Below are 10,497 nucleotides of genomic sequence, written 5' to 3'. Positions count from 1 at the left end.
AAACAGTTTGGCATTTGATCCAAATCTGAACATATATATCAGAATCTGAAAAAGTAAAATACAGTAGAATGTTTTGTATTCTCTGTCTCAGATGTACCTGTACCTCTACAACTTACTATGTATTAAACAGAAAGAATATAGTGTAGATAGTTTTATCTGTATGCCATAATGGCTAATGATTATAATAATACATTTTGCATTAAATCCTGCTGAATAATTGAAGCTAGAGAATTATTAGAAAAAAGAGCATACAAATGACATCGCTTGAAATGACTCTAAAACTGTTATTGCAATTCCATTATGATTTCATTTAACATTAATTTTCAGCTAAGCAGAAGCTTGAGTTAATTTTATCTTTATGCAGTTATTTTTCAAAGAATCCTACAGTATTTGTGCAAGATAATTCACTGCAATGTGAAGGACTTTAATTCACTGCACAACAAAAGGACTTTATAGCACCTGACCTCATTATTAACCAGCAGGTCAATGCCACACACAATAACAGCATTATAGCTTTACTGTCTAACCTGTTTAATGTCAGGAAGAAAACCTTTTATATTTTTATTTATGGCTTTAAACTCAAAGGTGTACATAAACAAGTTTTAAAATCATACAGTGATATACCATTAAAATATCACAAATCATGTTTGATCTGACCTGTAGTGTTTTGGCCTACTTTGTCTAAACTATAACACTCTTTCATAACAATGTCATTGTTTTATGTAAACACATTACTGAACCTCAATGTAAAATAAGTAAAGCTTAAAACAAACAATATTCTAAAGTCATATTTAAAAAAAAATGCCGTTTAGGGCTATGACTGAACCTAAATCAGTTTTGTGGCCATCACCAATCAAAATCAAACGTTAAGTGTTTGCACAACACAGCCTATGATATAAAATTTTCCGCCAACGCAAGTTTGCATGAACATTATACATACTACAGTACATAGTATGACGGGTTTAAGGCTTTAAAGTTGTTATAGGCAGTGTAAAACATGTTAACAATACACATACCAGCTGAGCTGACCACAATAATCTTCCTATATTAGTGGATTCGTTTTTTTTAAACATTGGTAACAGTTTACAATAAGGTTGAATTACATTAGTAAATGCATTAACAGGAACCAACAATGAACAATATAATTTTTCAGCATGTATTCATTCTTGTTAATGTTAGTTAATGTGTATATAGTTATACATTATGGTGCATTAATTAATGTTAACATTTAGGACTTTGATTTTATACATTTATTAATAAATGTCGTAATGAAAATTAACTAAGATTAATAAATGTTGAAGAAGTATTATTGTCTTGGTTACGTCTGTAACCATGGTTCCCTGATGTAGAGAATGAGATGTTGTGTCGAAGACGACATTATGGGGTTTGCTCTTGAGAGCCAATCTGGTCTGACAATGAAATTGCAAGAATGGTATTTGCACACAAGTTTCTGCCCACGCTTGGACACGGCAAAACTTGATTCATTCGGGTCTAAGGAGCTTGATATGGCTCACGTCAGCGGAGTGGGGCAGCTGATGCCACAACGTCTCATTCCCTCCATCAGGGAACCGTGGTTACAGACGTAACCGAAACTTTCCCTTTCTGTCGTCCATTGTACATTGTGTCAATGACAACAGGATGGGGTGCCTATATGAAGCGCTGCAACGCTGCTCCCTGTCTTGATGTCTACGAAGCGAGCATAGGCAAGTCCAACGTGCCATTCTGACCGCTAAATGAAATCACGACTTTCCTGTAAGGTGTAAGGGGGTCTGCATCCGAGGAGGGGGAGCAGACCCTTTACCAGTAACACCAACAGGGTGTTTTAAAGGCAGATAATATAAGCCTAACAGCAGGGTGCTGAAAAATACTGGGAAGTGCCATAAAAAATATATGAAAAAGTATAAGAAAAGAGGCACTATGGAGACCATACCTCACCCACTGAGGAATATTGTATGGAGAAAGACAATTGTTTCACCATCTAGGAAGAGCACATGTCAAAACGTGTCGAAACAGCGGCCATACAGCTTGGGAACACTGTCCAAACTGAGAGAGTGAAGAAAAACAATTGGACACTAGTCATAGTATTGGCATAGTACAGATAAAAGTTCTGAACCAATGAAGATTACTCCGTCTCCCTGGGAAAAGCCTAATGATGGAAAAGGTACCAAACCATTTGTCCAAGAAGGACATGTTGGTATAGGGCCCTGACTCAGTTCATGCTGTCTTAATAATCTACCCTCAACATGAAGGTGATGGGCTGCAATGGCCGCGACATACACCTTGAGAGTAGACCAGGAGAGTTTCTTTAATCCCTCTTGAAGTAAGGACAGCACTACACCTCTCCCATGGGAGGTACACCAGGACGAGAAAAGAGATTTAAAAACATAAATCCGCCTGGTAGAGGGAGCTCTAGCCTGGGTGATGGTTTCAGCCACAGCTGGCGGAAGACCCCCTAAGGCATCTTCGTTCCATCCAGAAGCCAGACATGAAGGTTCCACAGGTCGGGCCTTGGGGGGAATCGGCCAAAGAGGAGCAGTCACCCATCCCATAGGCACACTGGCCATGAGAAATGAAAGGTCTTGCCAGGGGCTGAGAGTGCATTGACGTGTGGTGTTAGAAGAACATGATGGGTGCTCGTGTGCCACGCCCACCTGGGGACTCAGCCAATGTTGAAGTGGTTCCATGTGCATCAACTCGAGGGGAACGACCGCCGCCGAGGATGCCATGTGCCCCAGGAGTCTCTAAAAGAGTTTGAGCGGAACCACTCTGCTGCGTCTGAGAAATTTAATACACTCCAACATTGACTGAGCCGGCTCATTGGTAAGATGCATCATCATCAACACAGAGTCCAATTCGATCCCAAGAAAAGAGATGCTCTGCACCGGGGAGAGCTTGCTTTTTCCCAGTTGACCCAAAGACCCAGACGGTCTAAATGTTGTAACACTAAGTCCCTTTGGGCACAGACCAATTCTTGCAAGTGAGCTAGGATTAGCCAGTAATCTAGGTAATTGAGAATGCATATCCCCTGCTGCCTGAGAGGCACTGGCGCCACCTCTGCGACTTTGGTAGACACGGGGAGACAGGAATAAATCGGAAAGGAGGACCCTTCAAAAGCAAACTGTAGAAAGGGTCTGTGTCAAGGGAGGATGGATGATGTACAACCCATTCTCACTCCCCAGGCGTCAAAATGTAAAGCATGTTCAAACGCCTTCAGCGTCAGTATAAAGATGCAAAGGGTGCACCTATGCATCACTATATTGACGAAATGGGAACTCCGTTGCTTTCATGCTAATCTCTCAGCATCGGATATAGACGAAAGGGCATCCCGGAAGGTCATGCCGTCACGTTATGCGACGTCAACGTATGCGACGATCGGCAGGATCATGCCACTTCTGGACGTTAACTACTAAATTTTTCTTCAAATTTTTTTACAATTGTCGCTTGGGGTTGGGGAGAATGACTTTCTGTTACATAAAATTACATTCTAACCCAAACCAAACTGTAACCCCAACCCCAAGCGACAATGGTTTAAATTCAGAAGACAAAAAGTATAAACCAATACAGACATCCTAACCCAAACTTTAACCCTAACCCCAAGCAACCATGGTTTAAAAATCCGAACACAAAAACTATAAACCAATACTTAAACTGACATCCAAACCTGAATTCTAACCCCAACCCCTAGCGACAATTGTTTAAAAATAGGGAAAAATTTAGTAGTTACCGCCCAGAAGCGGCATGATCCTGCTGATCATCTCATACACTGACATCACATAATGTGACGGCATCACCTTCCAGGATGCCCTTTCGTCTATATCCGACGCTAAGGTATTAGCATGAAAGCAACAGAGTTCCCATTTCATCGATATAGTGACGCATAGGGGCACCCTTCGCGTCTTCATACTGATGCTGAAGGCGTTTGAACATGCTTCAGATTTTGACGCCTTGGGGAGTGAGAATGTGTTGTGATATAATAGTCCAACGAGCCAGGCCCGATGGTTGTGATTTCCTCCCTGGGCTGGGACCATCAGGGCCACTTAGAAGCCTTAGGAGGGTCCCTTGTGGTTGCCTGAAGATCCGCCTGCCTTCGGGTAGATCTTCTCAGTGGTCGGCCACGTTGTGTGCCTTGGCCTGGGCTCTACCTGCTTATGTACAGAATTGTTCTACTTTTTCAGTATATGTATAGGTAATGTGTTGTTTTGTGATATTATGAGATTCTGTTGCTACCCGTTTTGGCCAGGAAACTTCTGGAAAATAACTTTCTGAAAAAAAAACTGATAAATTTCAGTTTTACTTTTCCTAGTTACTAAAAAAAATGGAATGAGATGTTATTAAAAAAATATTATACTATGAGACGTTTGAATTTATGTCCTTATATAAGACTATTCATTGTATTTTCTGTATACCCTACATTCAGAAAAAAGCAAAGTGCAAATGGCAGAAAGTTAAATAAAAAGTAAATCTCCCAACAATTTTTGCATAACGGTCCATGGGGTTTATTTGCAAGAGCCATAGAGGGACTTTACCCTCAACAACAACAACAACAAAAAAACATTTATAAGCATGACAATGGGCTTTACAGCCTGCATTTCATAACAAATCTTGCAAGGTATTGAAAAGGGTTCATTGGTGTTAGCTTGGCTTGTTATGCTTATTAAGCCTGTCTCATTTTTTATGCAATGTCTTTAATCTTTAAGTTTTAAAAGGTATGGTCACATATTGTTGCTACATTGCCCATTACCCACAGGATAAGCTTAGCAGTGAAGTGATTTTATTGGTGAAGTAGTGAGATTCATAAACCAGTCATAAAATGATACAGTCAGTCAATCTTGTTGTTTGCCATGAAATTATGAAAATCAGTGTTAAGTTTAACACCTCCATGTTTTGTATTTTTAGTAAATGGTTTAATAAATGAAAACTGTTAAAAATACTAAAAGCAGGCTACTATTAGTAAACTAAAACATTTTTAGTGCTTACGTTTCAAAACCACTTACCTCAGGCCATTCAGAAAAACAGATTTGTTGGCAGAACCTAACTAGTGCAATGTAGAAAGCTTTTAACCCGACTAAAGGAGCTTTAACGGAATAGATTAAGATATTGACAAAAATGTAAAGCCTTTTACCTTTATTCAGAAAGGTATTTTATTGCCATTCAAGCAGCTGAACATACAGAGCCAGATATATAAAATGCTCATTTACAAAAAAAAGAAAAAGATATCAGACGGTGTTTCAAGGCCAAGTCTTTGGTCACATTTGTGTAATTGGCAGACTCTTTTATCAAAAACAACAACTTTGTATTGAGAAAGTGCTATTGACAGCTATTGTTGTAAAGCGTCCTAATGCAATTTAATATAAGGTAACTTTTTAAAAACTGATGTGTCTGATGATGTGAGAATGATAATTGTGTGTTTGTGTACTGTATATGAACACTACACTGTTAGTCCTGTTAAACAATGTGTCAAGTAGGACTTTAAAGGGATAGTCTCCAAAAACAAAGGGCCTATTCATTTAATCCCCCCTCATGTTGTCTAAACTTTTATAAGTTTCTTTATACACTCTTAAAATGGATGGGTTATTTTTGACCCATAATGGTTAAATATTAGACAAAACACATGCTGGGTTAAAAATGAACCGGGGTTGTTGTTATGCAACCATGGGGTATAATAACAATAGTTAGGTTAAAACAACCCAGCATAAGGTACATTTTAACCTAGCGGTGCGTTTTGTCCAATATTTACCCATTATGGGTCAAAATAACCCTGCCATTTTTAGAGTGTAAAACGATATTTTGATATATTGATATTTTGCTCAGTTGAAGGTACCTACTAATTTCAAATATATATATATATATATATACTTTGGAAGTCAATGAGTACCATCAAGTGTGTGCAAACCAGTTTAGAACAACATGAGGGCGAGCAAATGTGTTTGTAGGCATCCCTTTTATTTTAAAATGAAACATATATTAATTTTATTTCTCTTACAAATTAAGGTGCTTGGAAATTTTTGTTTGTGAGCGGAAAATTAATCGGGGGAGAATTCCCAAGTGACGTAAGCCTTCATATAAAACCATGCAAAGCCTTGCCAATTTCAATTCCAGACATGTCCAGCTCCAGATCTGTGGATTAGTTCATTTGCCTTTTTCTGACTGTGATGAACAATAACTGATACATCTATGCTGCCCTGCAAAGGCAAAGTGCAGTAACTATGCATTTGGTCAAAATTGAGTTAAGGATTGAAATGGGCTTTATGAGATCTGATGTGTCTTGTGACAAAGTCTTCTGGTTCAATTTTGTCCCATTTCAGAAAAACCTGTGTGCCAAAATTGCAGTAACATGTTTGACTGGCTGGTGTAAAAACTTTAAAGGCCTTTTTCTTGGTTGCAGTGTTTGCATACAGTAGTTACTGCACTTTTGGAGGCCAGTATGACTGTGACAAGTTTATTTTTTTAATCAACAATTGCAACTGAAGCTTATTAAAAAGCTGTTTATATCTTGTAGAGAACTTAAATTTTATTTCATGTGACTTTAAAGGCCATTCATATCATGATGGATAACTCTTCTTATCCTGTGATGCTGACTCTTATGGTGCCCAAAGACTCAAAATCATTTAGGCACATATACTTTACTTGTTTTCTTTTCCTTTATTTGCTCATACTGTCTTTAAATTTCCGACTTGTTTCTGTCATTGTCATGGAGAAATCCCTTCATGAACCAATGTACACATTCTTGTGTAATCTATGTGTGAACGCAATATATGGAGCTTCAGGATTCTACCCTATGTTTTTGTATAATTTGATTTTGGATTCATATGTCATTTCTTCTTACATGTGTGCTCTGCAAAGCTTTGTCATTTACACCTCTTTAATATCTGAGGTTACAATATTAACAGTCATGTCATATGATAGATATGTAGCTATATGCAGACCTTTAGACTATCATTCAAAATTAACTAAAAGCACTTGCATGAAATTAATTCTGTTTTCCTGGATTGTGCCAAACTGCTACACAGTTCCGGCATGGCTTTTATCAAATTTAAGGACATTTTGCAAATATCACATTGACAAATTATATTGTGACAACTGGTCGGTTGTAAAACTATCTTGTGCATCACCTTTTGTTAATAATCTTTTTGGATATTTAGTTATTGTCACATTTTTGTCATTTGCAGTTGTTATCATAGTGTCATACATTAAACTAATTGCAGCATGTAAAGCATCTTTAGAAAATAGAAGAAAATTCTGGCAAACCTGTTTACCACATATAATATCACTGATAAATTTCACCTTTGCTTTTCTTTTTGATGTCATGTATAGTAGATACGGTGCTAATGATATTTCAGAGAGTTTACGTCATTTTCTGGCTTTAGAACTGATTATAGTTCCTCCTGTTGTTAGTCCTCTAATCTATGGATTAAATATTAAGGCAGTGCGTGAAAGAGTTTTGCCCTCATTATATTGAGAAAAAATGGACTGAAATATATATATATATATATATATATATATATATATATATATATATATATATATATATATATATATATATATATATATATATATATATATATATATATATACATGTAAAAGTTTGCTGTGATAGTTTGATTTTATAAACAGATTATGACAAAAAAGACAAGAAAGAGTCTGTTTTTCACACACATATATTTGGTCTTATATGATGCAAACTGTCAAAATAAATTACATAAATAATATAATGGCAGCAGTTACTCAGTGATAACATATCTTTTGTAGACTGTGTTTATTTTTAAACTAGTTGCAGCGTAAGAACATTTTATGCAAATATGTAAGTATATTTTATATTAACATATTTTTGAAAAATATTGTGCATGTAAGAAGCATCAAGACTATAGACGGTTTCATTGGACGCACGTGATACTGGATCCGAACCTTACTTCTGGCTTCGTTTTTTTAATGGTCTGACTAAACTGATCTCTTGAACAAATGCCTCGTCGAAAATAACAAATGTTTTGGTTTCCAAGGTTATCTATGTATTGTTTTTTTGCTTGTTATATACATTAACTACCTTTAAAGAACTTTGTTGTTATTTATTCTTAGCAGAGTTTACCAGAAGTTACGTGAGGATCGCGACAGTCGCTTGTTTACGTTGTTACTGCTGAAACGGTCTATTCAGATTTTTGTGTGGATTTTACATGCAACTTTAAATTCTTTAGCAATTATTATATACGTTTAATTATCACGTTGAATAATTATTTAAGTGAAAAATGCTATGGTACTGTAGGAATCTCACATTTTTGCTGTTTATTATTTGCAGCAAGATCTGTGCTTCTCTAGTCCAGTGGTTCTCAAACTTTTCCGTGTGCGGCCCCCCCTTGTGTACGGTGCATTCCTTGGCCCCCCCCCAAAAAAAATATGACAAAAAACTGTTCTAAAATGTAACATTTTAATTAAACAAAACAAAACATATTAAGTTATACAAAGTAGTGCTGTTGGTTAGTAGCCTTACGTTTTAGGTTTAATTACACAGACTTCATGATAAATTAATGTATTTTATAAAATGTCATAAAACTGGGCCCCCCTGGCACCATCTCGCTGCCCCCCTGGGGGCCCCGGACCCGAGTTTGAGAACCACTGCTCTAGTCATCTGTTTAATGAAACTCCTGCTGTTGAGTTCATCCTCTGTCTTCCTTTAGTGCTTGTTACACTTTCACAGATCACTTGTCATCAGATGATCTTGAGAATAAATTCACCCCGATTTTCATGATTTCCACATGATCTAATATGACCATACTCTCTCACCTCATACACATGAACATTTTCAGTTGTGAATATGTGGTGTATATAATTTATTAACTAACAATAACTTAGGGCCTAAAATGTAACACTTATAATTTTACAGGCAATAATTATTTATTTAAAACTTTTATTCAAAGAAACTTTATTTTAATATTATTAAACAATATAATTGGGATGAAGAAAGTGTTTAGCTGTATTGTATTATATAAACAATAGGCTAACACTAGTTTGGCAAATATGCACTTGCTCTGCATGTGTAAACAGGTACAGTACTGATATGCCTTCATCTCAAAGCAAAGCGTAGAAAGGGTGTCGAGGGAGGATAGAGCATGAAAGTTCACATCTGGTCAATGGTCATGAACCAATCCTGGTAATAAACCTCGGCCAGGATTTGTTAACATGCTGTTAAAACCGAAGACATCTCGGCTGAGGGGACAGGCTCAATCGCATGTTTGGCCAGAAGGGTTGCTACCTCTGCCAGAAGCACCGCAGCATTCTTGACTTTGACAGAGGTAAAGAAAACTCAGCAAAACTTGGGGGGGCGTCTGGCAAATTGTATCGCGTAGCCGCGCTGCCAGACATACAATCGTGGCCATATAGTGGAGCGAGGGTGGAAGGCAAGCGTTCCCCTCAACAGCTCCTCTTACCTGAGGTAGTGTTGTCGGAATAGAGAGACAAAGCCGTTAACTGTCGGGTGTCCAAGAGTTGTTCAGTGCTTGAAAAAGAAGAGAAGTTTTGCCCATCTTGCAAGGGCCCGGGGATGATGTAATAGTCCAACGAGCCAGGCCCGATGGTCGTGCTTTCCTCCCTGGGCTGGGACCATCAGGGCCACTTGGAACCTTAGGAGGGTACACTCACAGTCACATGATGACCCATCTGCCTGCGGGTAGATCTTCTCAGTGGTCGGCCATGTTTCTTCTTGCTGGAGGTGGCCGGCACTGCAGAGGGCTTAGACTGCTTGGAGGCAGACACCGAACAGCACCGAGATGGCCGAAAAGCAGCCAGGTCACACTGGTGCAAGATGTGTTTGATGGTCTTTGTCTGCTTTTTCAATGCGGAGAATTGAAGAGCGAAATCCTCCATGGTATCTCCAAACAGCCCTGCTTGCAAGATGTGTTAATCGAGAAAGCGAACCTTCTTGGTATCTCTTATCTGCACGAAGGGCAATGTCAGTGGCGGTGCGAAGTTCCTGTGCGAAGTTCCTGCATAATCTCTGGGTAGGACATACCCTTGTGCAGATCTTTTAATGCCCTGGCCTGGTGGACCTGCAGAATTGCCATTATAGCAATGGGCTCTACCTGCTTATTTAGAGAATTGTTATATTTTTCAGTATATGCATAGGCTATGTGTTGTTTTGTGATTCTGTTGTTACCAGTTTTGGCCAGGACACTTCTGGACAAGAAATTATAATTTTCAGTTTTACTTTTCCTATTTAAAAAAATGGAATGAAATGTAATAAAAAATAAAATATACTATGAGACGTTTGAATTTATGTCCTTAGATTAGACTATTCATTGTATCTTCTGTATACATTCAGAAAAAGGCAAAAGTGCAAAAGGCAGAAAGTTAAATAAAAAGTAAATCTCCTGACAATGTTCGCATAACAGTCCATGGGGTTTATTTGCAAGAGCTTCACAGGGACTTTACCCTGAAAAAAAACATTTATAAGCATGGCAGTGCTTAAGAGCCTGCATTTAATAACAAACCTTGCATGGTAATGGAAAG

At 37.9% G+C, this 10,497-nt stretch overlaps 1 protein-coding gene across 1 annotated transcript; it reads left to right on the top strand.

Annotated features, from left to right (window-relative positions):
• The first annotated feature begins 6,547 nt into the window (after positions 1 to 6,547).
• Positions 6,548 to 7,459, top strand: LOC129423302 (olfactory receptor 52E8-like). The gene has a single exon (XM_073870987.1). The coding sequence runs from the start codon at positions 6,548 to 6,550 to the stop codon at positions 7,457 to 7,459; it is 912 nt and encodes a 303-aa protein (XP_073727088.1).
• The last annotated feature ends 3,038 nt before the right edge of the window (positions 7,460 to 10,497 follow it).

This window comes from Misgurnus anguillicaudatus, chromosome 9 (assembly GCF_027580225.2).
Source record: "Misgurnus anguillicaudatus chromosome 9, ASM2758022v2, whole genome shotgun sequence".
NCBI classification, from domain to species: domain Eukaryota; kingdom Metazoa; phylum Chordata; class Actinopteri; order Cypriniformes; family Cobitidae; genus Misgurnus; species Misgurnus anguillicaudatus.
The sequence above is the reverse complement of the archived record's forward strand: the minus strand, read 5'-3'. Positions and strand labels throughout refer to the sequence as shown.